The 26,146-nt window shown below is 40.4% G+C and overlaps 1 protein-coding gene across 1 annotated transcript in view; it reads left to right on the top strand.

The window, feature by feature from the left end:
• LOC145483849 (polycystin family receptor for egg jelly-like) overlaps positions 1-23,349 on the top strand; it is a 39,883-nt gene extending 16,534 nt beyond the window's left edge. The window contains exons 4-18 of the mRNA XM_081462397.1: positions 2,603-2,712; positions 3,209-3,267; positions 3,499-3,653; positions 5,403-6,135; positions 6,823-7,284; positions 7,861-8,023; positions 8,898-9,080; positions 13,154-13,279; positions 13,756-13,998; positions 14,545-14,799; positions 15,510-16,274; positions 16,746-16,982; positions 17,824-19,089; positions 19,882-20,053; positions 20,602-23,349. Of these exons, the coding sequence (XP_081318523.1) occupies positions 2,603-2,712; positions 3,209-3,267; positions 3,499-3,653; positions 5,403-6,135; positions 6,823-7,284; positions 7,861-8,023; positions 8,898-9,080; positions 13,154-13,279; positions 13,756-13,998; positions 14,545-14,799; positions 15,510-16,274; positions 16,746-16,982; positions 17,824-19,089; positions 19,882-20,053; positions 20,602-22,640 (6,968 nt within the window). The 3' untranslated portion in view covers positions 22,641-23,349. The remainder of the gene's footprint in view (positions 1-2,602; positions 2,713-3,208; positions 3,268-3,498; positions 3,654-5,402; positions 6,136-6,822; positions 7,285-7,860; positions 8,024-8,897; positions 9,081-13,153; positions 13,280-13,755; positions 13,999-14,544; positions 14,800-15,509; positions 16,275-16,745; positions 16,983-17,823; positions 19,090-19,881; positions 20,054-20,601) is intronic.
• The last annotated feature ends 2,797 nt before the right edge of the window (positions 23,350-26,146 follow it).

The raw sequence follows: 26,146 nt of genomic DNA, 5'->3' as shown, positions 1-26,146 counted from the left end.
CCACTTATTCGTATCACGTGGAATTGTTATTTTCTTTTAACAACGTACTAGTTCAAAACATCTTTCATATTATGTTAACGCCACAAACCTCAAATTGGCAGTGATAATTCTTTATGCGGCGAATTTAGCAAGAGTATCACAATTGATCTAAATGAATTTCTTAAGGATCCTAATCGTTACAGTAACTCAGTTTCATAATTTCCGGCGACTGAACGTTTTTGCTTTGTTAACGCCAAGAGTATGCCATTCTTTGATAAAGTTGCACTCCACGAACTGTAGATGTATAAACAGCTTTATCTTAGGTTAGTTTTTATAATTAAATATAGCGAGTTGTCCAGGGTTTTGGTAAGATGGAAAATCATCTGCTACTTTTCATCCATTTTCAAGGAATTTTACCAAGGTTGGTTATTCAATTACAGTTTGCGGCTACAGGATACTAATATTTGAAAAAAAAAAAAACAAAAAAAAAAAACACTCTTCTGTCTCGAAGTTTGAGCTTTTGTAACAAGGCTTAACGCCAAACTCATTTTCTTGAATCTCTCCTTCTATGCCGTGTCACTTTCTAACTACAGTTTACTCCTAAATTCTGTCTTGCCTTCCTCGAGAGAACTCGATGGAGTCATCAGTCCATTAATGGAACCGACTCGATTCTTCATTCAAATATTTTTATAAGCAAAATGCCATTTTGAGACGGCATTACTTTTTTTCAATACGAAAATATATTTTCTCTATATGCCGCCAATATAATCTCGAAATCGCATTTTTGATTTTGTATTGTTATTTAACCATTATTTGAAAAATCCAAACGAAAGGCGACTTCATTCTTCATTTCATATCTATTTGAGAAGTGTATGGTTCAATATTAAAACAGAATCTAATCTTGGTTTGATTTGTGTGAAGATTCACGGACAGGCACGATTTTGAAAACTATTTCCAGTTCGCATTAAATGTCAGTTAGATGAAACAAATTTTTTTCTCGCTTCTCTTTGTCCCAGCCTTTTGAAGCTCTTTAGCACATGAAAAGTCCAGGGGTCCGTTTCTTGAAGCTCCCGAATAGTTTTCATACCCGAAAAGCCGTAGCAAAATCTCAAACCTTAGACTTCAGAGCTGTTTTATGCACGTATTCTTAATATGATCAGAGGTTCCCTTCATATAAGAAGTTTCAGGCGTATACACCTCTCTGTCTTTAAATACCGATTAACTAAAAATGGCTTTGCGGGCCCGAAACGTTTCCGGGGCTTTCGAGAAACGGGCCCCTGGCTCCAGTTGTTCGAAGACAGGATAACGCTATCCACCAGATAAATCACTATCCAGGGGATAAGTGTTAACAAAACAAACCACGCTATCATGCACTGCATAGTGATTTATCCGGTGGATAGCGTTATCCACCTTTCGAACAACCCGGGCCTGGTATTGCGAGAACATTGAACTGAAAGGAAATGGCGAACGGAATTTGGAAAGACGCGATATTTGACAGTTGATATTTAAGGCAGAATTAATTATGTAAATTCGAGGCGAATTCTCCACGAATCCTCTTTGGAAGTAAGCCAGAGAGAAATATTTTGGTTTAATCTGGTTTAAAATTAACGCTTAAATTAACATGTTAACATTTACCATCAAAACTCTGCTTATTTTTAAAACAGAGGTTCCACGCTGAATTTAACGACCTTTTTAGCAGTTTAGTTGAATACGTTTTTCTTTACACCTTGAGCTACAATATTCTCTCTGTCTGCCTTGATTGTGCGGAAGGATGTTTTCAGCGTGACGGCAAATATTTTTTTAACATGTTCAGTTCGTTCTTATCACTTATCCAATCAAGTCTGCGAGGAAAATGTTCAGTGTTTCCAAGGCCAGAACAAGCTAGGCTGTCAGACAAAAAGAAAATGCTTCAAATTATGCTAAATCAACCGCTTACCTCGAAAAACCCAGTTTTGACAGTTTTGTAAAATTTACATGTAGCGGTTACTGATTGAGTATATTCGTTAAAAATAACTTTTTCGCAATTATACTATCATCGTGACTTTCTTCGGTACTTTATTAAGGAGCGTGCGATAAAGGAAACACAGCATATTTATGTCTACCTATTTGCTAAAACTTGTGCCAGTTGATTAAATGCATGTGGGCTTCAGGCTTTGATGATACATGGAATTGCAATTTGCGGTAGAGAAATATTTGACATTGACATTGCGAAAAGTTGCTTTTAAGCCAGATAATTCATATTTATATAAAATAAAATTCCTATTTTCCCTTTCATTCATTGAGGTCATTGAACCTTCCATGGCGTGGAGTACACCACATGATACAAAGTAAAGGAAATCATGAATAATGATATTTATTTACTGCAGAAGATAAGCTTGATATTCTCAACATTTGTTGTACTTAAATAGAGACACGTTCTGGACGAGTTTGTACCACTTGAATCCCCCCAATCGTCGCCATCCTTGTCACATTTGTTGATTTTAAGTCCTTTAGTGGTTTCTTGCCTTATTTAATTAACTATTATTTTGAGATACAATGCAATGCAGTAATGACTGAAAAAGATCTGAAAGCAATGTGTATTGCCTCACGTAGTTATTGTAAAGAGACTTTTCTTCATTTTTAGGTTACTATTTCGTCGTTTGGCTTATGCTGATGGAATTCAGCTTCACTACCACATACCTAGATAGTCAAAAAGCAGAATATCAAGTCATAGCCGATGACGTCATGTTTGAGGTAACTTATACTATGGGGAGCACGAATTCCTAGCTCGCGTAAGTGATGTCTAAACGGCAGCAGTTAGGGCAGCTGTATCGTCTGCTAAAAATAAAAGCACAGCAATATGTTAAGTTTATAAGTGGAGTTGGGAAACTATCCACTTAAGATGGGATGAAAAGTCCCCAGCTCTTGTCTCCGAAGTTTTCTGGCAACAAAATGTGTTCAAACTGCCTCTTCAGGGTAATCCGAAACTTCTCGAGACTTGTTTGTTTCAGCAGATAATAGCTCAGCATCATTTGAGTTTTCAGTCCACACCTGTCTGAACGTTGCCGGACAGGACCATTTTGGAAATGTTAATACCGTGATGATTCCATTTCTGGAAATGGGGAAATGGAGAAGAGGAAGGGACTAGGCGAGGGGGGGGGGGGAGGGGGGAGGGGGGCTAATTATGCGTTGTCTCTTAATATTGCAGGCCATCTTGCATTATGAATCTCTCACTCACTTTTTCTTTTAGGTTAAAGATGTTCTAGAAAGAATTCCTGGATTCTTGTCCTCTAGTCTACTGCGGTTCAGGTACTTGATTGCCACTCGTGTTTGATTTTCTAAATTGTTTTCAGTTGCTTTTGAACAAGCAAAAAAATAAAATCACCTTATATAAACTGTTCGATACCTCATGAGGGACAAATCGACAGGGGGATAGTTTCGTGGACGGGTATATTATGAAACACATTCAATTTCAGATTAATTTTCGTGTGACTTGCAAGTGTAAACAGAGCTTGGGAATATATAATTTCCTTCCTTCAGTCCACAGACGTCTGGCGCTGAAACAAAGCTAACAGCAGAGCTAAGAGTTGGATGCATTGAAGCTAGTGTACACGACATCACAGCAGCTCTCACAAGCTCCTTAGAAGCTAATGAAGGGTTGTTCGACCCACATTACGTCAAACTGCAATATCCTTGTGAGTACTTTTTTTTTTATTTTATTTTATTTTATTTTTTTAAATGAAGCACTTTATTAATACACCTAAAACACACGTACATTACACTTACATGCACTGTTGAAGTTTTACAATGTTCAATAACTTTTCTCATACATAAAAGAAAAAGAAGACGTGACAGCTAAGTAACTACACAGAACAAGAAAAAAAAAAATAATATACAAAATATACAAATACAACAAAAAAAAAAAGAAAGGGGGGGGGGGTCTATGCATTAGCTTGCATTGTAATAACTCTGTTAATTAATCAACTTAATACCCCAAGTGGTGTTTTTTAGATAAGCGATTTTACGTTTAAGCACATTTTTCTAGTTTCCATTGAACAATCAGTTTGTTTGCAAGTTCATCTAGAGACAATTCTTTCTGAAGATATTTAGAAGTATAGATATATTGTTTGACCAGGATGATGAGCAAATCTAGCTTGCGTTTTAAAGGGTCTGACAGCACATCAGTCACGTGACATGTGTTATGAAAAGCAATTTGTTCTTTTGAAAGTATTATCTCAGTACTTTGAGAATGATTGAACCATGATATAATTTGTGAATAAAGTTTTACAGACTCCTTGCAATCAATAAACGTATGTTCTATTGAATCCGCGTTAAAGCAATATATACATTTATTGTCCTCGGCTAAATGATATAGTTTAAGTTCTTTCTTCGTTACAATTGTTCTATGTAAGAAACGAAAACAAAATTGGCGAAGTTTATTGTCCTTAGTGTGGCGACATCCTTGTGAGTACTTACCAATTACACAATTAAGGATAACTTTGTCATAAATGATACGCCCCTGAGCAAGAATTGTTTCTCGAAATTCAGTAAACTTTCCTGCGAATATTTGTCTGAGCCTATTTGAACCTGCAACCGGAACAGAAATCAACAGAAACAATCTAGCTGTTGTTCTCATGCAATTGGATTTAATGCTCGTTCTAGTACTTAAGCAAATTTCACTCGCAATCCTGGATTTCCTATAACGCATAATTAAAAAGTATTTGATTGAAACGCCGTCCCACCGATTCATACTCTTCGTGCTACGCAAGGCCGTTATATTAGTAAGGAATGTCAATGTTGTCCATCAGAGACGATTCTTATCAGCTTAATTACCGCATTTAAAAATTAATCTGAATTAGTTTCGATGATTTTGCAACGTTTGACACTAGAGCGATTTTCAGTTGAGTGTAGGAAAACTAAAACTACAATAATCACTCTGGCCAGTCACAAAGGACATAGAAAGATTATCCATGATAGCAATGAAGTCCCCTCCCCGTGTAATCATGTAGCTTACGCGAAGCGCGGGAAAACGTGTTCGAGCTAGTTATGGTTGGTTTTGGTTTTACTTCTGATTGGTGCAAGTTTTTCTTAGCCAATCGCGTAGCGTAGCAATACAAAACCAAAAAAAGTGCCAATTACTTTCGACGCTCAAGTGAAAAGCGCTCTAAGCCTTAAAGGAGCTACGTCATGGCTTGCGTATCTTGAAAAGGTTAGCATAAAATTTTCAAGTTCGTCGATTGTAATCCGTGTCAATCTTCTCCATCCTTAACCATCCTTGTTCCTTTATGGTTTATTATTATCTCTTTGTTGTTTTTCTATCTTAGTAAACTATTATTTTCAGGTGTCCTTCAATATAAAGGTAATTTTGTACGTGGCCTGAACTACTCAAAATACTGTGACTGGGTTCCTTTAAGTTAATTAATGTGACTCTTTTACTTTGGCAGTGGACTTTCTTTGTCGGCCGCCAGAGGTACACGTACACCTCAACAAGACACACGTAAACGCGACAACAATCTCAACAGTAGATAGGTTTGTGATCGTTGGAAAAGTCACCAAACATTGCAATACTTCATCCTTAATGGTACTGTCCTGGGAAAGCAGTGAGGCGTCTGAGCAAAACGGAGCTTTCTCCGTTAGCCAAACTCTTGATGTGGGTTCTGAAAACCTCACAATTACCCCAAAGAGGCTGTCGCCAGGTCTATACTACGTAAGATTATTCGCCGAAATGAACAAAGAGGAAGGAGCGATAAATTACGACTACGGTTTCCTTAAGGTGGTGTTACCGGACCTCGTTGCTAAGATACGAGGAGTTAGCAAAGCGGTCAAGGGTACTGGAACGATAATTTTAGACGCTACAGATTCCTATGACCCTAATGAACCCACCCTGAAGGACCAGGGCATTGTATTTACGTGGCTTTGCCGAAGAGAGGACGAAGATTTCTCGAACATGGAGTCGCTTCCGATCGACCATTCCTACGGACGAGAGAGAATTCTGGGAGGCTGCTTCGGTTATGGTGTCGGCGAGCTGAATCATACGGAACCTACAGTCAAGATTAACATAAACGAAATGATCTCGCAGAATACCTATGTGTTTATGGTTATCGTTCAGAAAGAAAACAGAAGCTCTACTGCTAATCACACGCTAAGGGTTGAGTCTTCTATTTCATTTTCTATCAGGTGAGACAACAACGTTTAAGGCAAGTTTTCAGTAGTTGTAATCAGAAGCGCAGGGCGGTGCGAATTAGTGGCAGTTAAATCGACGGAGTCGGAAGCAGAACACCCATTCCGCTTATGGCCCCGTCGCTTATGATCTAGTGAAAACTAGATTATCGGAGTCGCAAACAGAAGCCGAAGTAAAACCAATCACAATTAAATGCTGGATTCCAGACATCGTGATTGGTAGACTCTTCCGCTTCTGCTTCCGACTCCAACAATCTAGCTTTCACGGGATCGTAGGCGACGGAGTCGTAAGCGGTCGAGCTTATGACTCCGCTTAAGACTCCGATTTTCGATTTTCACTTGGTCGTTAGCGCTCTTGCGACTCCGACTGCGACTCCGTTTCTAGTGGAAAGTAGGCGTTAGAGAACATGGTTTGATTGACCAGGTTAAAGAAGATGCCTAGCATCTGATTAAAAAATAACAAAATTCCATAATTTTCTATTATGTGTTACTTCCCGTAACGTTTCGTTTAGAAAAAAAAGCGACCAAATTGCATCCAGGGGACTGCAAACAAAATCGCTCTAATTAATCGCTCAGATTCATAAGCTCTAGAACAGGAACTGAAATATCACCAACAGTATAGCTCACGCTAACATTCCATTTTCTATAGATGCAAAAATTTCTTTTCATTTTCATTTTCAACAGATGCAAAATTAATTGCGGTTCCAAAGTGACCGCCAATAAGCGCATGGTTATCGAGTCCACGTGCACAGGTCTGTCCTGCAAGACAATCAAGGGATATAATTGGACATTGTACATGCTCGACCCATTTAGTGTCAACGACACGTGGCTGGCGGTCACCGACTTGGAGGATAGGATTCTTACGGAACGAGACGGTCCAAGTCTGGTATTCAAAGGAAAGTTAAACGATTGGGAAAACTCGCTACTGGATGACGCAACCTACAGACTGATAGGCGCAGTTCACCTGGATGACGACACCACGGAGGAGAGCGAGATCACGTTCAAAACCAACTCTGCGCCGTATCTTACTGATTACGACAAAGGTTGCCGCGTATCTCCTGAAGTGGGATACGCAGTGACCACAGAATTTTACGTCTACTGTGACGGATGGGATGATGAAGATTTGCCTCTAAGCTACGAGTTTAAGTAAGCCATTAGCATTGTACTTGTTTTGGTGAAAGTCCTGTTTGTCTCACTTGGTAATTTGCCCGGCCTAATGTGCAGTGACTTCTCCCCATTTCATTCCCTTAAAGGAGCTACGTCACGGTTCCCGCATCTAGAAAAGTTTAACCTAAATTGTTAAAGTTCGTCATTTGTAATCCGTGTTTATCTTCTCCATCCTCCACCATCCTTGTTCCTTTGTGATTTACTAGTATCTATTTGGTGTTTTTCTATCTTAGTAAAGCACCATTTTCAGATTTTCTACAATTTAACGGTAGTTTTGACCGGGGCCAAAATAACTCAAAATGCCGTGATTGGGCTCCTTTTAGAGCGGACTAAAGCTTATTGCAAGAGAGTACAATAGGAGATGTGCCACAGTCCGCGAACACCTCGGCTAAGATTTCCTTAACGCTTCCTAGGTTTCGCTTGTGAATTGGTTGATCAAGCCGGTTTGTTTTTAGTCGTGAGGAAACGATATTTCGTAGCCAATGAACGGAAGTGGTAAAAAGATTTTCAAAGAGATTTTCAACGAGACTGTTTCTTGTGTTATTCGCTATGCAGATATCACACAAACACTGGCGGTGTTGTAATGCAGAAGGGATTATCACCCAACGCTACGACCAGACTGCCTCTTGGGAATCCACTACACGGCTATGCGATAGCTTTGGAAATTGAGATCATAGATGCGCTTGGAGCTGGGACACTGGATATTCTGGTTGTTATGGTAACAATGACCTCTTTCATTTCCAATTCAGAGATATCAAGTTTCCCTTTTAAGTGCCTTAAATTTTTTAAGTTCCATAATCACGTAGCTGAGAAACAGACCGTTATATTTTTGAGAAGGGGGTGGGGTGAGCAATTTTCCGATCAAGCTATTATTTTCAGTGTCGGTTGGTGGAAGAATTTTTATTTTCGATTTGCTTCATGTGTTTTGCTTGGTTTGCTTTGCACGATTTTCAGTTGTGTTTTTCTTTTGTACTGGAATATTTTTTGGTTATTGGCCAACCCCTGCCCCGCCAAAAAATATAATAGTCCGCACCTTACTGAGACTACACAGCACCACAAGTTTACTGGTTTTTCTCCCGTGACTGAAAATACCCTAAGTATTCCCGAACTATTTCACATTTTTTTTTCTGTCAGAGAAAGGATTTTTTTTAGCAGACTCTGGGTTGTACAAAAAACTCTTGGACTGGTGTACGTTCTAGCGGGCTTCATTTCGGCTATTTAGCTATGGAAATCGTAGTTCATATTTAACAAATTGGGTAACCGTACATTGCTGGGATGATGTTTATAGACTGCATTGGTCCAAGGTCTATTACTGTGCTCACCTCCGGATCGAGCGGTCCGGGTTGGAGTTGGAGTTGTGTTCTTGGGCAAGACACTTTACTCTCACGGTGCCTCTCTCTCCAGCCAGGTGTTCAAATGGGTACTGGCGAATTTAATGCTGGGGGTAACCCAGCAATGGACTAGCATCCCATTCAGGGGGGAGTAGAAATATTCATAGTCGCTTCATGCTACTGAAACCAGGATACACTTCTGCCTGATGGGCCACTTGGCTCGTATGTAGACGTTACCTTTACCTTACCTATGTGTTATAGGTTGAAGCAATGCCAGCCGAGGACGTTTCTGGAACGTTGATGAACATTGCTAGTGGAGAGGAAAGCCCATTGGGTAATCTTCTTAAGTCAGGTGACGTGGATAAAGCTGCTACAATGGCGTACGCTGTGTTGTCCATGGTGGATACGAGTGAGGGCCAAATGGACAGCGATGACAAGAAATCTGTAAGTAAAATAATTCCCTGCTATCCCTTGTTGTTTAGAAAGAGCACTTACAATGTAACGAAGAAAAAATGCGGGCCACTTTAGAAACAGAGCTTGTGAAGGAGAGTGGGATTTTCAAATAGTTATTGTTGTTTCAATCGGAAAAATGTTTTTGTTGACAATATGATTCTGTTACTTTCACTGAAGAATCAATGGTGATTAACGTGTATCGCCATGGCGTTTTACTTAGATTAATTTGAAACGTCATAAATTTTCTAAACGAAGTTCTGCAACTTCATGTGGACAGAAATAAGCTGCGAGTCACTTCTAGTAGTTTATTTTTTTAAATCGCATTTCTCGTTAAGTAAGAAGTTATCATTCCAAATTTTTGGGGGTTCTTCAAAATCGTATTTGGTTTAATTTTTTTTAGGTAGAACACTTCCGAAATTAGACTTTGGTTATTTCTTACCTGTCCATTCGTCCTTCGTTTCTAAAATGGCCCATGAGACTTTTTAGCACGCTTCTAGTGAGAATGCATTACAAGCATTTATGAAATATTTGTCACGTTTTTTTCTTGGAAAATAAAGGATTTGCATTGTTTTTTAGATCAGAAAGCTGATAATAGATATGTTACTAAGAATTAATGTAAATCCTCTATTTTAATTTGCACCCACACACCTTAAAACTGATCAGAATTAAGAATCTGCGTTTCCTTTGAACCACTTCAATCCATCAATAAAAAACGTTAGGTCGTATTCCACAGTTGACGTCCATACCAAAATCCTACCCCTAAATTTAAAAACGGAAAGCTTTGTCTTTCTGTCAGGGATATTGTAATCCAATATCTTTTCTTTTCTTTTCTCGCCCTGCTGTATTGGAACGCCATGCTTCTTCCTTTCTGGCTTTACTTTATGTTTAGCTCAGAGCGAGTTTCATTGTGATTTATACCTTCATCATCAGTTCTAACTCTCCTCTGGGAGAATAGGACCATTGACTTGTCTCCTCCAATCTGCTCTGTTTCTCTGTTTCTCGCAGTGGCAAAACCCATCTTCTGCATCTCTCCCTCCACAGTTCTCCTTTATGTCTCCTTAGGTCGACCTCTACTCCTCTTACCCTCGGGTGCTCAGGTTAGGGCAATGCGTGGGTTCGCGATTTATACCTTAGTAACATGGTATTTGACGCATTCTTGGGATGGACTATCATTCTTGTACACGTCGAGTCCCATTCTGATGTAACAGTATTCTACAGTTGTACTAATTCATTTGTGTGATTAGGTTGCGCTCTTTCTTCTGGTTCCAACCAGAATTGAACCATTCCGCTCTTCGTTCTATGGAAGTGGTGTCTAGTTGCAACTACACTTGAAATTTATTTTTGTAATTGTGTATTCATTTCCAACGTCAACTTTTGTATAACAACCTCAGTGCCCTTTCTTTTTAGCCACTTTCTCTCTTTAGAACAGCTGCTTTAAAATGAATCGAACTCATTATTTGTCTGCAATTTACTGTCAATTGAGGGCAGGTCACTGTGCCTCTCTGATTCCATTCCTATTCCAGCCTTTTTATGAAGTTTCTTTAACTACAGGTGTAACTCGTGCCACCATACTTTTGGCTAATCAATCTTCCTCTCTTTCTTCTTCGCCCACCTTTTATTGCTCGTTCTGTACATAACATAATTACTTTCCCTAATTCAACTGAGTGCTGCCGGCATTCAATCAATTGTCTGCTCCTTGAATTTCTTCTCAACAATCAACGGCCTTGATCTGATAAATTAAAAGCAATTGATTTATAAGTAATAATCCACCTAATCGGTATTATGAAAAACCATCTTAAGAATACTTTCAGAAAACGAAGGCAAATGTTGCAAAAGCTCTTGAAGGAACTATGTCTCGATAAAGGAACGTCAAAAATCTTTTGTGACACTAATTTGGCGACTTCCTTTTCCCAAGCTTTAACGGCCGTTTTGTTATTTACGATCTCTAATCCGTGAGGTAACTCTTTTGAGAAAACGTTAAATGTCATTTAAACTTAACCCTAACATAAACATAGAGCATAACTCTAATCATGCGCACTAAAAGCACGATCAGCCACGATCCGCCACAAGATCTCACGAATCACCACTCGGCATCTGGAACGAGCACTGTCACGATCAATCACGAGTAATTATCGATAATTCTCGACCATGTTATACATCCTTTTCACACACAGATCGATGTGGTTAGAACGGTTTTGCGCTCACAGTTTAATGTCACGAAGACATCTGTCCGTAATGTAAGTATAGGGTGACTCACATACTGACGCACGTTTTTGTTTACTTTTGGTTTCTTCGTTTGTTGACACCTGTTGTTTGTATTTAACTTAACTCAGTTGTGTTGGTAATCTCACTCATTTCAGTTATTAAATTATAATAAATATTTTTGTTGTTGTTGTGGTGTGTTACTATTGTTTGTTTTGGAACAGGTTGCATCTGTTCTATTGTGTTCAGAATTGTGTTTGTTTGTAAAGACAGCTTTTCAGTTTGACAAACCTGACTCACTTTTGTCGACGACAACGACAACGACAGCTGAACAGCATTGAAAAATTTTTCCTCGGAATACTCGTTTACTGAATTCTTAGAGTTGACATGTCGGTCCTACTTCATGAAATGCTCTGTGTTTGTTAATGTACTCAGTTTCATTCACTTGTTTAATTTATGTATAATTTCTTACATCTAACTTTTGTCATGTGCATTTTGGACTGTTTGCGGTCTAGTTCCCCTCTAAAACCTGTTATAACATTTATCCAAGATGAAAGCTGCTCTCAATGCAAGGCATAATTGGCGAGATTATGGTCGTGTTCTTTTATGCGATAAAAATGTTTCTAGCCGGCGAAATATTGTCTCTTGGAATGCAACTTACTTGTGACCAGCCCTAGCCAACGGTGTGACTGCACCACTATGTTATGATGCAGGTCTACGCGGTGCTCGCTTTCATACAGAGGCTTTTTCCAGAACTGAAAATTGGTGGACTGAAAAATATTGTTGTCTGACGTTTAGTAGGTATACTTCCGTTAAATGGAGCTGGTCCGTTTTATGGAGCACTGACCTTATTCTGATTGGAAAGCGAAAAGAATCAGAAATTCAGGGGGGAATTTTTCAAAAAACGTACTAATTTCCTCTACCAAATATCGTGCGTACAATTATCACTAACGCGTATCACTCACTCTTTTCGCTTTTTCGATGAAAGGTTTTCGAGAATTTTCGAGAATTAATTTAGACGATTCCAAAGAACTATAAAAAATATTGTAAGTTCAACCACACATACGAAATAAATTGATGCAAACTTCCTTGCGATCCTCCGAGACCAGACTAAATTATTTTAATCAAAAAATTATCTTTAAACACTGATTTCAAGAATAATACCGTTAATTTAACCTTCCCAATGTTTAGATATCGATTTAAACGTTTAATATAAAGTGTTTATGAGCTAGTTATGACGTAAAAATCAAAGCCTGCGTTTGAATCTCTGGCTTTCCAAACATGGGACGAAGAATGGCCCTTAGGATTTTAACAAAAACAACCATGCTTTACCCATGGAAGTATCAAACTTAGATTTGCCGACACTCCAGACTCTAACATTTTGAACAAATCCCTTATTTTCAAATTGTTGATACGACTGCCAATTTAGTTTTCTTATTTGTGAAATTGTTTTCTGGTTTTCTTCCTTCAACACTCGTGTTCCTACTTATCGTGCCTGAGTTAAAAGCAAAAGTAAATCCCAAATTTCATTTTCTGTCGTGTGAAAAACAAAGTGGGCAATAGCTTTCATCTGGATGTTCACACAGTAGGGTTTCATCCACTGGCTCAAACTTTAGACAATAAAATTGACGTAAGGCTTACTCTCTGTGAATGCAAGGGTAGAGGGCGACTATTTTACGTGACTTCATCGTGACAGGACGAGACTGTTCGAAGCAACGGCAGGAGCAACAGTTGGAAAAGGTTGCTTTTAGTTCGGCGGTCGATGTGTGGTAAAGACCCAAGAAAGAAGAGCTTCAGGAGGACTCAGTGAAAGAGAGACGTTTGCCGAGATCTTAACTAACAAAGCTTTTCTTCGTTTACAGCTGAAAGACACTATAATCAACCAGATGTCCAATGTTAAAGTTACGAGCCTTGAACAGGTCACTCAGATGGCAGCGGTGGTCGCCTTGGCAACCGAGCAGAAGGACGAAATATCGCAGAATTCACAGGTTTGAACTTTTGTCACTTAAAACGGTTTACATTGAAGCTTGTCTCTAACTGGAAATTAAGATGTATAACAAACAAGCCTCGGGTAAAACAAAGGTTTCTCTACAGTTACGGAATGGAATACTCGAACACTTATAGGTTTAGTTCTTACCAACCAATCGGGAAGTTGCACAAGCACACACCCGGTCACATCATTTATCACGAAACACTTCTTGTTCACTCAACACTTTGACGGCAAACCTATTGATTGTTCGTGAATTATTTTCAATGTCATTTTTTGTCTCACGAAGTTGTCACCCTAGAGTTGGTCCTTTCTTGTTGAACTTTTAAAATTGTTAGGTGAGTGCATGTATCTACATATGACTTCTACAACGCGGCACGATTAAGTCTCGTTATTTGCGGGTAGCTACGATGTTAACAACAGATTGTTGGTTGTGAATGTTGAGATGTTGTCTTCATATTTTTATTTTGCTTCTAGGAAAACGCCGTGAACCTTCTAGAAAACACAGCAGACTTTGTTTCATCTCAGTTGAGCTCTGGCTCTACAGATCCGGGAGTCCTACAAGACGTCGGCGCCAGTCTTCTACACGGCATCTCCAACGTCATAACTGCCGCTTCTACTGGTGCACAACAAGGCGAGGAGGAAGAAGAGGAGTCAGATGAGAGTGAAGATTCCGAAAAAGGAACGGAAAAAGAAAAGAAAAAAGCTGCAAAAGGACAGGTATTAACATACATAAGAGTTGCAGAGCCTCACAACCAAGATTGGGCTATCTTTCCCGCTCTCGTTTACTCGCTGTCTCCTGCAAGAAAATGGTGTTCTTTTAGCTATCTGGCCATGTTAAAGGGGTTCTGTAAATAAGAAATTGACTGACCTAGCTTTTTTTCTGGCCGGAATAAAATGGCCGTAATAACAAGGTGACCGTATTAACGGGGTGGTCGCAAGGCGGGGTTCCAGTGTACTTTATTGACCAAGCTTCTTCGATCAAGATGGCTGGATATTGGCCTCGTTCGTTTTTGCGTGGTTATGTTTCGGGCCACAAACACGTTACAAATGAATATCTAGCCATCTTAACATGACGCAAAACTGAGAAAACGAGAAAAAAAGTTTGGATTTGGAACTACAGTAGACGTATCTTGAACAGGGTCTGATGTTATCATCCCATCCTATTCCCTTGCGGGGAAAAGGAAAAGATGATGATGATAATATAATAATAATTATAAAATAATGACTGTTTGCGTGAGCTTGCGGTATCTTTCTCACTCTCAGAGTAAGAAGACGGCCGAAAAGACTCTGAAGTTAATGGATAAGGTTGGCTCCAGCCTGTTAGGCACCAAAGCTGTTGGCGAGAAGCCGAGTGTGTTCAAGACCAAGTCCCTAGCCATGATGTTGGACAGACAAGTACCATCAAAGATTGGGGGCAAAAAACTCGGCGACGGGGAGGGTGACGGTGGTGTGGCACTACCATCGGCCTCCACTTTGTTTGGAGACAAGGCCGGGAGTCTTCCTTCAGTAGACTCACAGGTAAAAGTCGCGAAGAGATCAATTAATTACGTCTCTCTGTTATTGAACCGTGTCATCATGGATCATTTGATCACTATAGGGTGTCAATACGCCACCCCGGCTTTTACCTTATTTGGTTCTCCGGCTTTTACTATCTTTACTCTGTGGAAGGGGTTACCTGTTCAAGTACTTCGCTACTCGACTTGTACTGTTTATCGATTCCAAGTATTTTGGGAAGGCATCTTGTTTTAGCTGCAAGCAAGCTCTCTCCACACCTAGGCTACCTATTTTCCTGTTTCCTTGCGGGTTGTATTTTGTCATAGTTCAATTCAAATTGGCTTCAATGTGTTCAAGATAACTTTAAGGAGGCTTTTTATACACGACGAGAGGTGTTACTGCGTCTAATTGATGTAACCGCTGGTCCATCGTTAATTTGGTCCATCTTTAAACGTAAAATACCTGTTATTTCTTGCTATGAGCTTTTACTAATGACATCATTGTGTTTATTAGACGAATGTTATTGAATAATTATGAAAATGACGGCGTGACAAAATGTTTTTCCTATTCCAAGCAAGGTTGAAGTTCATAAGTTTAAGCGTGGATCTGAACTGTTACTGGACAAAAATACCAATTATAAAGATCTGTTATTATTGAAGAACCATGTACTTGAAGCTTAAATGCTTTGCAATGATTGTGATGCTGGTCTAAACTAGTGTTACATCTGTTTGTAGATGCTTGCGTTTCAAGACAATCCTTACACCTGGGACGCGAGCTCAAAAAACATCAAGTCATCAGTGATCGATTTCTCTTTGAAAACGGCTGACGGCAGTGCTTTGGAAGTCTCGGGTCTTCCAGACCCAGTGGAACTCTTCATACCTCAGAAAGAAGACACCAAAGACAAAGGTAACGAGACGGCGACTGTATACTTTGCCAAACCTAGCGACGGATCAAACAACTTCCGCTATCACAAAGTGGTGATTCCTTCAGAGAGCTCTTCTATGTTCATTGAAGTGAGGCCGGAAGAGGGAGCGTCTCTGGAAGTGTATGTCAGATACAAAACAAAACCGACAGTTACAGAGCACAGCTTTAATGTGATTATTCCCAAAATTGAGTTCTGTAACCGAACCGAAACTAGCTTTAATTGCAGCTCTAAAGCCTTCATGTTCAGCATAAGTAACGCTCAAACTGGCCACGTGGGTGTTCACTATGTCGGGATCAGATTCCCCGGACCTGAAAGTGAGGGATCTCCGGATTTGGAGCAGGAAGTTAAGACAGCAGCTAATCGTGTAAGACGAGGGTGTGGAGGTCAAGGAGGCCGGCAGAAGCGGTCTTGTATTGGTGTCAAGGATCCACCAACCACCCCTCCCCCAACAGCTAAGATAGTAATACCGAAGTATAACGCAAGCACGGACGTTAACTACACGATGTCTGTGACTGCTACAAGTTGTTTGTACTGGTCTGAGACAAAGCAGGCGTGGACGGATTATGGCTGTAAGGTATGTAACACTGCATGGTTATTAACCGTGATATGCTGTTTCCTCAGATAACAGGCCTTGTTTGCAGTCACATACGTGAAGTCACGTATGTAAAGCATAATTCTTAGCTGAGCCAGCGATCAAATAAGGCATTTCGAGCCAGAGGAATCAACTTCAGGGTTACCTTAGATTTTCGAACATCTAAGGTGGTTCTGAACACCCTCGACAGCTTGCTTTTTTAATTTGTATGTTATTGTGCTTAGTACAATTTACAATTGAAAGCCGTTTTTAAGTTTTAAGCACTTAAAAATTAAATTAACGGTGTTTTGAGCATTGCTGTATTATCAGCATTCTAATATCAGTTAATGTGGAAGTATATATCGATCCTTTAAACTATATTTGCTGGAAAGTGCCTGAAACTGTTGCCAACCACCTTAATATGTGCAGTATTTACCATATGTGTTTAAGAAAGGCATTATTGTTTCGCGATAGGTTGGGCCCAAGACGGGAGCCGGAAATCTCCACTGTCTCTGCACTCATCTTTCTGCATTCGGTGGAGACTTGCTCGTTGCACCGAATCCCATTGATTTTGACAAGGTCTGGGCTGAGTTTGGCAATTTGGCAGAGAGTGGTAATTTTGTTGTTCTTGCCACGGTTTGTTCCATATTTGGACTGTACTTTATTGGCCTGGTATTTGCTAGGAAAGCAGACAAAAAGGACGAAATGAAGGTAGGAACGTTTAGTTCTTTTAAAGTAAAAGTAAAGTTTGTATTGGTACAAAACGTCTCATATCGACGGAGTTGGGGCCCGTTTCTCGAAGGTCCCGAAAAGCTGTAGCAAAATCTCAAACCTTTTGACTACAGAGCTGTTTTATTCACATATTCTTAATACGAACAGAGGTTCTCTTCATACAAGAAGTTTAAGGCGTATACACCTCTCTGTCTTAAAATACCGATTAACTAAAAATGGCTTTTCGGGCCCGAAAAGATTTCGGGGCTTTTGAGAAACGAGTCCCTGGTCTTGGATTTCGTAATACGAAACCTTTAGATGGGATTAGATGCCAGGAATCCCCCTGGTGTTGCTTTTGCTTTGTTTTGCATTTTGAGAGCGGTTAATAACTAATGATACAACCTCGCTTACACACGGGTGCTTAAATTTATCTGCAATAGACAATCATAAATCTAAAGTTCCTTTTTGAGTAGGTGCAATGTTTCAATTCCGAAACTGAAACTGCCGGTGTCCAAACCTTGCCAATACTAAAACAGGATGATAGTGTGTTTGTAACAATACAGTTTGTAAATGTCCAGTTGTTTTTCCTTTTAAAGTTTCAAACAAAAGGCAGCTCTACTAACGCTGCACTCGCTACATTTCCAAACTGTATTGTTTTAGCTATGTAAACTAAACGATGTAAGCAGTCTTCACTGTAATATTACTATTTTCCTCCTTTTATTTTGTTTAGATTTTCCTATGTGTATTGCTTTTAAATTGAAAATAATAATAATAATAATAATAATAATAATAATAATAAAGTGTTTGTAACTTACGGAAGTAATATAATTTCTTATTTCAGGTGGTAGCTAATGTGTACTTGACTGAGAACACAGAGGGAGGCTACGTGTATGAAATCTCCGTTCAGACTGGAATGTGGAAGGGCTATGGAACAACTGCTAACATTGGCTTGATCATCTATGGAGAGCAAGGTGTCACCCCCTCCCTACCCCTGTCGGATCCGGAATTGAATAAGATATTCTTTGCTCGTGGGAGTATCAACAACTTTACTCTGTCTGTACCAGAGTCGCTGGGCAACTTGGTCAAGATTAAGATTTGGCATGACAACAGTGGCAAGAGCCCCGCCTGGTTCTTCCAGCAAGTACAAATTGTGGACAAACAAACTGGGGAAAAGTGGCATTTTCTGGGCAATCGCTGGCTGGCTGTGGAAAAAGGAACTGGCCAAATAGAGGTCGAACTTCAAGTTGCTGATAAAAGAGAACTTGCGGGATTTAGAAATCTATTTTACTCCAGGACCGCGCGAAGCCTGGGCGATGGTCATTTGTGGCTCTCTGTGTTCACCAGGGCTCCGCATAATACATTCACTCGTTGCCAGCGGTTAACGTGTTGCTTATCAATTTTGTTCGCCACTCTTGTAACAAACGCAATGTTTTATCAATTCGACAAAGCACCAGCAGATACTTTCCAAATCGAGCCAATCAAGTTGAGCTGGATGCAAATCAAGATTGGAATTCAAAGTAGCATTATTGCAATTCCGGTTAACGTACTAGTTGTTATGATCTTTAAGAACATTAAACACCCACTTCCGGAAGATGCTCGAGGAACCGACAGGAAAGTGCCCGGTTGTCTTCCTCATTTTTTCGTGTACGTAGGTTGGACATTGTGTTTACTCACTTCTCTAGCAGCTGGTGCCTTCACCGTATTCTACAGCTTAATGTGGGGGGCGGAGACATCAAACAGTTGGCTCACGTCAATCATGGTCTCTTTCTTTCAAGATGTCGTAATCACTCAACCCATCAAGGTGATATTGATTGCGTCCTTGCTGTCACTCATCATTAAAAAGCCTCCAGAGCAGGAGGAGGTATTTGGCTCCTCCATATCTAGAAGCGGCGGGAAGGACAGCCACGTGGCGCCGCCGCAGGGCGAGGCGCTCAGAAAAGCGCGCGAATTTCAGAAGAAAGTGTTAGAAATGTTCAGAACTATCATCGAAATGGGATTTTTCTTTATGTTTATTGCTTTTCTGATGGTCGTGTGCTACGGGAATAGAAAGACGTCCCGGTTTACGTTGACCACCGAGCTAGAGAATTTGTTTAACGGATTCGATAAGGTAAGTGTGTCTAGCAGTGTTTCTGTTGGGGAAGGTCGTCAGAGCAATGTTTATTTCTTGAAATTTTTACAAATGATAATTTAAAACCAATAGGGACTTGTAGATCGATGAACGAGGCGGAGACTGGTTACGGGTGCGACTTTTGAAACTCATTGCTCATGCTTTCGATATTCACATTTCACATCGAGTTTTTATCAACGTAGTTTTAATTTCGACTGGTTAGTGAGGGCTCTACGTTTAAATTCGAAAGTCGCATTAGACAGTTCTCAGTCTCTTACTCGTATTGCTATCTGTCATTAGCATAACGAATCGCGAATGCCGTTCGCTAATTGGCTACGTGCGAAGCATTGTGCCCTTGTTAACAAAATGATGGCCGCTTCTTGGCGTTTTCGAAGTGTCTGTGAAGAGGATTTAGATAACGTTTTCAACGACTAGTGATTTATACTAAAACAATTAGATTATTCGCTCTCGATTTCTATGCTTGAAATCTTGCATGGAAATCTCGAGTTCATAATCTAGTTGTTTATTGTATTCACTCACGCTGTACTTAGCGGAGTTGGGGATTGGGGATTACGGAGGGAGGGAGGGGGTTGGAGGGGGGGAAGGGAGAAGCCAAGGATTGCGCCCAACACTCAACACCCGCAAATGTTGTCTGAGTGTAATTCGTGGCAACATAACTGATTGCCGAGTCTTCAGTTCAGTCTCAGTGATATTGTGTGATAGTTTCCAATGAAAATAGATATTTTAAAGTCAGATACAGAATCCCTAAAACGTTGTTCTTTTATCCGCAAGGTGAACAACCCAGCAGCGTTCTGGAAATGGACAAACAAAATACTAGTGCCTGGCCTGTATGATGCCACATGGTATAATGGCGAGAAGTTCGAGTACAAGGAAGGTTTTATTAGTAATAGAGAGAATTTCATGGTGGGGATGCCACGCCTTAGACAAGCTCGCATTAGACCAGGTGAGATTACCAAATGAAGGTTAATGCTTTGAAAACACCAAAACAGCTTAAAAGATTTTCTGCGTTTGTATGCTCCTCCCGTTGACCCACTTTAGTGTATCATATTTTACCTTACCTACATAAATATTCTCTACCCCAATCCTACCCTACATAGTTAGTATATTGCCTATCCGCACCCGAACGCCCACCCTTTCCTATCTTACCCGCACTTCCTTACCGCACCATTCTCTCCTTAACACTAGGCTATCCTACCGCACCCCGCCCTACCCTTTCCTACATGACCTTTCCCTCCCTTACCATTCCCGGGTATAGAGACATCTGCAATCACACGTTGGTGGATGGTAAAAATGTGTTATTTAGCCATTGTTATTTAGCTATGTGTTTGTTGGTGGTAATCACTGCAGACCTTATTTATTTGTTTGATGATTGCTTCGAAATATTTTTTGTGCTGAAACTCACTTGATTCCACTGCCATGTCATTTGGTTTGAAAAACAAGTTTTCATTACCTACGTAGTCTAAACATTTCTTAATTTTCCATTAATTGCAGAAGAGAGATGTGTGATGGAACCGAACCATCCGGATTTGGCTCACCAGTTCCGCCGCTGCCTGTCTGTTTACGCGGACAAAATAGCAGACTCGACCCCTTTCAATCAACCAGGTTGGCTCCCTGTAGAGAACACAAGTAAAGCGCTGTCTATGTTTGATCTGTATGACATGTGTCCCAAGCCCTGGCGTTATCGAACTGCAGATAATTTAACCACTCTCTCTGCGCAAGGACTGCAGAGCTCGTACGGTGGCGGTGGGTTCGTCGCCGACCTCGGCTACAACTCACGGTCTGCTCGGAAGGTCTTGGACACCTTGGAGAAAAATAACTGGATTAACGACTTGACAGCGGCGGTGTTCGTTGAGTTTACAGTCCACCAACCAGCAAGTGCTCTGTTTAGCGTTGTGAAATACTTGTTTGAGCGTTTGCCGACAGGCGGATACAACACTGCGACAAGTATCAAAACCTTGACACTATATGCTTCGCCCGATCCCACTTTTAAGTCGTTTTTCCAGCTCTGTCAGTTGTTGCTTATGTTAATTATCCTGTTCTTTTTCTTCGCTGAAATCGGAAAGATTTATCGTCAGAGATGCGGGTATTTCAAGCTCTTCTGGAACTGGATGGAGCTGCTGCAGATCTTCGGTGCCGTCGCAGCTATTGTGATGTTCTTCTTCAAGGAAATGTGCACCAGTGAGTATGTAAAACGCGTTCAGGATAATCCTTTTCAAACTTCCAGCACTGATTATATTGTGTTGTGGTCCGATCTCGAAATTTACTTGCTGGCTTTCGTTATTTTTATTGTGACAATGAAATTCCTCAGACTTATTCGATTCAATCGTCATATCTGTCAAATGACTGCCACCATACAAAGATCTCTCAATCACCTCCTGTCATTCTTCTTGGTCTTCATCGCAATCATCCTGGCTTACACTCAGCTCGGAGTTCTTGTTTTCGGAGCCAGCGTACCCGCGTACTCTTCCTTCTTTCAGTCTATGCGATCTGTCTGCCAGATGGTCCTTGGAGGTGAAACGCACTTCCACGAGCTCAAGAAGACCAGTAGAATTGTGGGACCTCTTTTTGTGTTCTGTTACATGCTGAGCATGTCCATGATCATGCTGAACATGTTCCTTGCCATACTCAACGACTCGTATGAAGAGGTCAAGGAAGTAGAGGGAGACAGTTTTGCGGATGCGGAGCTCGGGGAGTTTATGAAAACCTACTTCACCACGCGGGTCGGGTACCTTCGCAGTGAATTCACAATGTTCTTCAAGAAAATGGTACAATTTCGAGAAGCCAAGAAGAAGCCAAAAATCGAAGACATTGAAAGTTACGTGAAAGTACCAGCGGAAAACAATCAGGATTTCTTTGTTGACGATGGTATCGAGTTAAATGAAGACAACGCTAAGCTCGCTAAACTGGTCTCAATGGAAGACCTAACTAAGAGTGAAGAAGAGTTGGCGAATGGCTTGGATGATGTCAAGCGTAGCTTATCCGATATTGGAACAGAGCTACGTCGTTCAATTTCGTTTGTTGGATCCGATTTCGACGACACAGTCGCACAAGATGCCAACTATAATGATCTCAATAGAGGCTACAAGTGCTCGTGCGAGGACAACAGTTATCCGCACTTCACTAACATCTGGGAAAGACTAGACGATCCCAGAGATCACTATCGCAGGAGAAGAACTCCAAACACGGAGCCTCTGTTAGCTGATCCTTCAGAGGATCATCCTGACGAGGTGGATCTGGGGGTAGGGGGAAGAAACAGTAACTACGGCAACTATCGGCCGTATTTCACGAGCATTTGGGAGAGACTTGTAGATCCCAGCGATCGATTCCACGCGAGAAGGAGAACACCAAACATGGAAGCTCTTTTAGACCACCATTTTCAGGATCATCTTGCGGAAGGTGATCTGGGGGTCGGGGACGAGGGCGGAACGTTTGAAAGAGTACGGCTTGAAGAACATTCTACACCTGAAGTGATGTCGACCAGCACAACGAACAGCAATTTACTTGATGACGTGCAAGAAAGTTTTGTGTAAAGTTCTAAAGAGAGAGCTTCTGGAATACTGTCTGTTTCATACAATGAACGTCGGTAGACCGGGTTTACAACACTCGGAATAACGCGAAAACTTTAACAGTTAAATCAAAACAAAATAAAATTAGGAATAAAATAAATCAATTACACGATGGAAAAAAGAAAGGAAGGATAAAATCGCCGTGCAAAATGTAAATTATTGCAAAATGTAAACATACGTTTATTTGCTTTTGTATGACTTTGGAAAACAATCAAAATGTCAGAGAGCCAGCCAAGATGCTGAAAAAATGGAAGGAATTCGAAATCAAATCGTATCCCTCGCTAGTGGCCCTGATGACTAGTTGTAAAACTAGTTGTTTTTGCGTGTGCTGTTTGGCAGATACTGAGGCGTTTGGACAATTCAGGACTACCAAACAAAGTGAATGCTCGTTTTCCATAAGTCATATAAAAGCCACGCGCAAATAATCAGTGAGTAGCGAGCTGAAGAGGTAACAGGCACAGACTGTGCGTGACTGCTCTAAATTATCCTCATAACTAACTTAAACTGAACTTTAAGAGAAGACGTAACTTTAAAGAGTTTAAAGAAGACCAGATATAAATATATTACCCTGATCAGCATACGATTGATTTAAGATTATACATGTATCAGTGAAAAATAATTTATGTGGGCTTAAAAAATAAAGTGACTAGTCACCATAGGGTTAGTAGTGAATTCCTCTACCAACATGAAATTTTCGTTTTGATTGAGATATCGTTTTGTAATTACGAAAAATTTTTTGACAACCTTAAAACCATCCGTTTAAAACTTTAAGAAGAGGATTACAGGTCTTGAGAAAGTGCACATCGAAATTTGATTGCTAAATTTTTGAGATGCTCCTCTTTAAGGAGTTGAAACCTGTGTTAAACACTCAAAGAGACTCTATTCGCTCCAAACGCTTTACGTCACTTTGCGTGCTAATATCTGATTACATCATCACCACATTTTTATTATACTAGTTAGTGTCTCTCAGGAATCTTTTACATTTACATATTTATTCGCTCACAATTTTATTCATCCGGGCTTGATAATGGCGTTAAGGGAACGTCGAAACGTCCTCGAAAAATTTTAACTTTTTAAACCTTTAACCAGATAGCTTTAAGTTTGTCAATTTTTTGTTTTGTTTTTGCAATTATTTATAGTTTAATTACGTAGCAAACCTCTTCTACGTATGTCTTTTTGAGAGTTTTAGAAACAGTAATCATAACCAGGAGCCATAATCGGGAATGGAGACCGTAGGTCTTGGAATTCGCGCGCACCTAAGATATGGGGCAATTTTGCTATTTTTAGAACAAATTGCGCCACCCGGACGACATATATCCACGCGGATCCACGCACATGTCGTGGGTCTCTCGCGTGGATTTTGTCGTGTTGCGTTATCAATTCAAATGGGGAGAGTTGCGAGATTGTCTTGCGGATTTTTCACTGCGATGGCAGAGAATAAGGCAGGGAATAAGAACCAGGGCGCTTATGTGTAGTTTTATGCTCTGACCTAATGGAAAAGGTGAGTTTTTCAGGGTCGAAAACCAGACTTCGATTTCGCGCTGTGAATAAATGATATCTGCTCGCGCTAGTTGTACGCGTATTTGCGTTTGTTTTGACTTAACAAATCTTATGTAAGAAAACTCTCTACTCTGGCATCGAGTTAATTTGCGAGTTTCTCAAACAATGCTTAATCATAATCAAAACTTGTTTTTGATAGCTTCTTATTGTTCCTGCTTGTTTGGCGAGTGTGCAAAAGTTTTTCAGTGAAAGGAAATTCTGACGCGCACAAGTAGTTCATTTGCATAGGGCTGCGCGTGCACCTTTAAGTCCGAGTCGGTGTTTTCAATTGTCAACAAATCTTTACAAAGATTTCATTCGTTATCTTCATGTTTTGGGCATGTGCTGAGATGCTGCAACTATTTTCACCAAGGCCAAAAGGCTACTAACCACATATGTGTTTCTTCAACATAGTGAAATTTTATTCACATATTTTCATCTAAGCTTTAAATATGTTCTCAAACATTTATCAACCTTAAACATATTTAAAAACAAATAAATCCGATCATGCCATAATGTGGCTACACACTTTGTGTAAGTCACACAACTAGATATATTGTATGAGTTTGATGTACGTTTTCACACGAAAGTGCGGAAGTCCAATTTGTCCTGTTTACTCAGTTATCCATACAAACTCTTATATTACGCTTGGTTGACCTGTGCTTTTCTGACTGTACAAAACACGCATCGGCGGGCGCTCTTATTCATCGACAACCGACAATTCATCGGATTTCTACACAAACAAAACCGAGCAGTATCTACAGACGTAAACTTGATGGGCCTTGATGAAACATCAAGCGTTGCTTTCAATTCAGGCGAAACCCATGCTTTTTTTAACTTTTCGATCGCGATAGGCTGCGGCGAAATTCCCGCAAGTGTGTGACAAGAGGAGGGAAACTTTAAAGTCCATAAACGCTGCTATATCCAACTATATCCAAATAGTCTTTTGCTGTGTCATGGAAAAGCTGTTAATCTTCAACATACGTGAAATTTGTAGTGGAGTAATGTAGAGCTCTTGTAAAAGAAGCAGCGGAACACAACTTGGTCAGTGATATAAAGCGGAACATACCTAAATTCGACACTGTCCCACTTCACTCTAATTAGAGCAACTTAGGACGAAAATACTTCAGCAAAATTCCAGACATAAACGTATTGAGTAGTGGGCAGGAGCCCATTGATGGGGTCCTGGTTGTGGTCCAAAAGCATAAGAAATTTCGGAAATTTCGGACGCCTTTTCCCCCGCGCGACATCCGCAAAAATCCTTGCAGCATGTACGCACGTGTGCCGCACGCGATAGCGCAATTAGTTCAAAAAAAGCAAAATTGTCCCATATCATAGGGACAGCCCCAATACTAGAAATGGCGCCCGCTTATGGTCTCCGTCCCGGATTATAGCTCCTGATTCAAATTGATTTCTGTCGCTAGTCGCTAGGCTTCGAGGTGTTTTGTTTTCTGGATTCAAAATATTTTAGCTACCATCCGAATTGTTTTGCAGCTCGGCCAGAATTACTCCTGTCCTTGGGTTGAGAGCAATTTGGCGCTGGGTTTAAAAAGAGTTTTGCCGTGGGAACCAAAACAGGTTTCTTCGGTGGGCTAAGATTTCTTTCGTCGCTGCGTTTAGAGGTGTTAGGATCGCTACAGATTAGATTAGATCACGGTAGTTTCTTCCTGTGGTTCCAAGCCATAGGATAGAAACTTGTCCCACCCCTACCCCCTAAATATGGGATGACAGCATTGCGTGACGAACAAATAAGGAGATTCAAGGATTCAAGCAGCAATCAATCAACAGCTGGATCACTTTGGTGCAGGGCAAAGCATGCAACTATCTACAAATGACTTATCCGTTTTTGACTTAGATGTAGTGGCGATCACATGCACCGAAAGGTGATCACGGATTCATGGTATTCGACCGTGACCGTCAAATACGTTGAC

This window comes from Orbicella franksi, chromosome 4 (assembly GCF_964199315.1).
Source record: "Orbicella franksi chromosome 4, jaOrbFran1.1, whole genome shotgun sequence".
Taxonomy (NCBI): domain Eukaryota; kingdom Metazoa; phylum Cnidaria; class Anthozoa; order Scleractinia; family Merulinidae; genus Orbicella; species Orbicella franksi.
The sequence above is the reverse complement of the archived record's forward strand: the minus strand, read 5'-3'. Positions and strand labels throughout refer to the sequence as shown.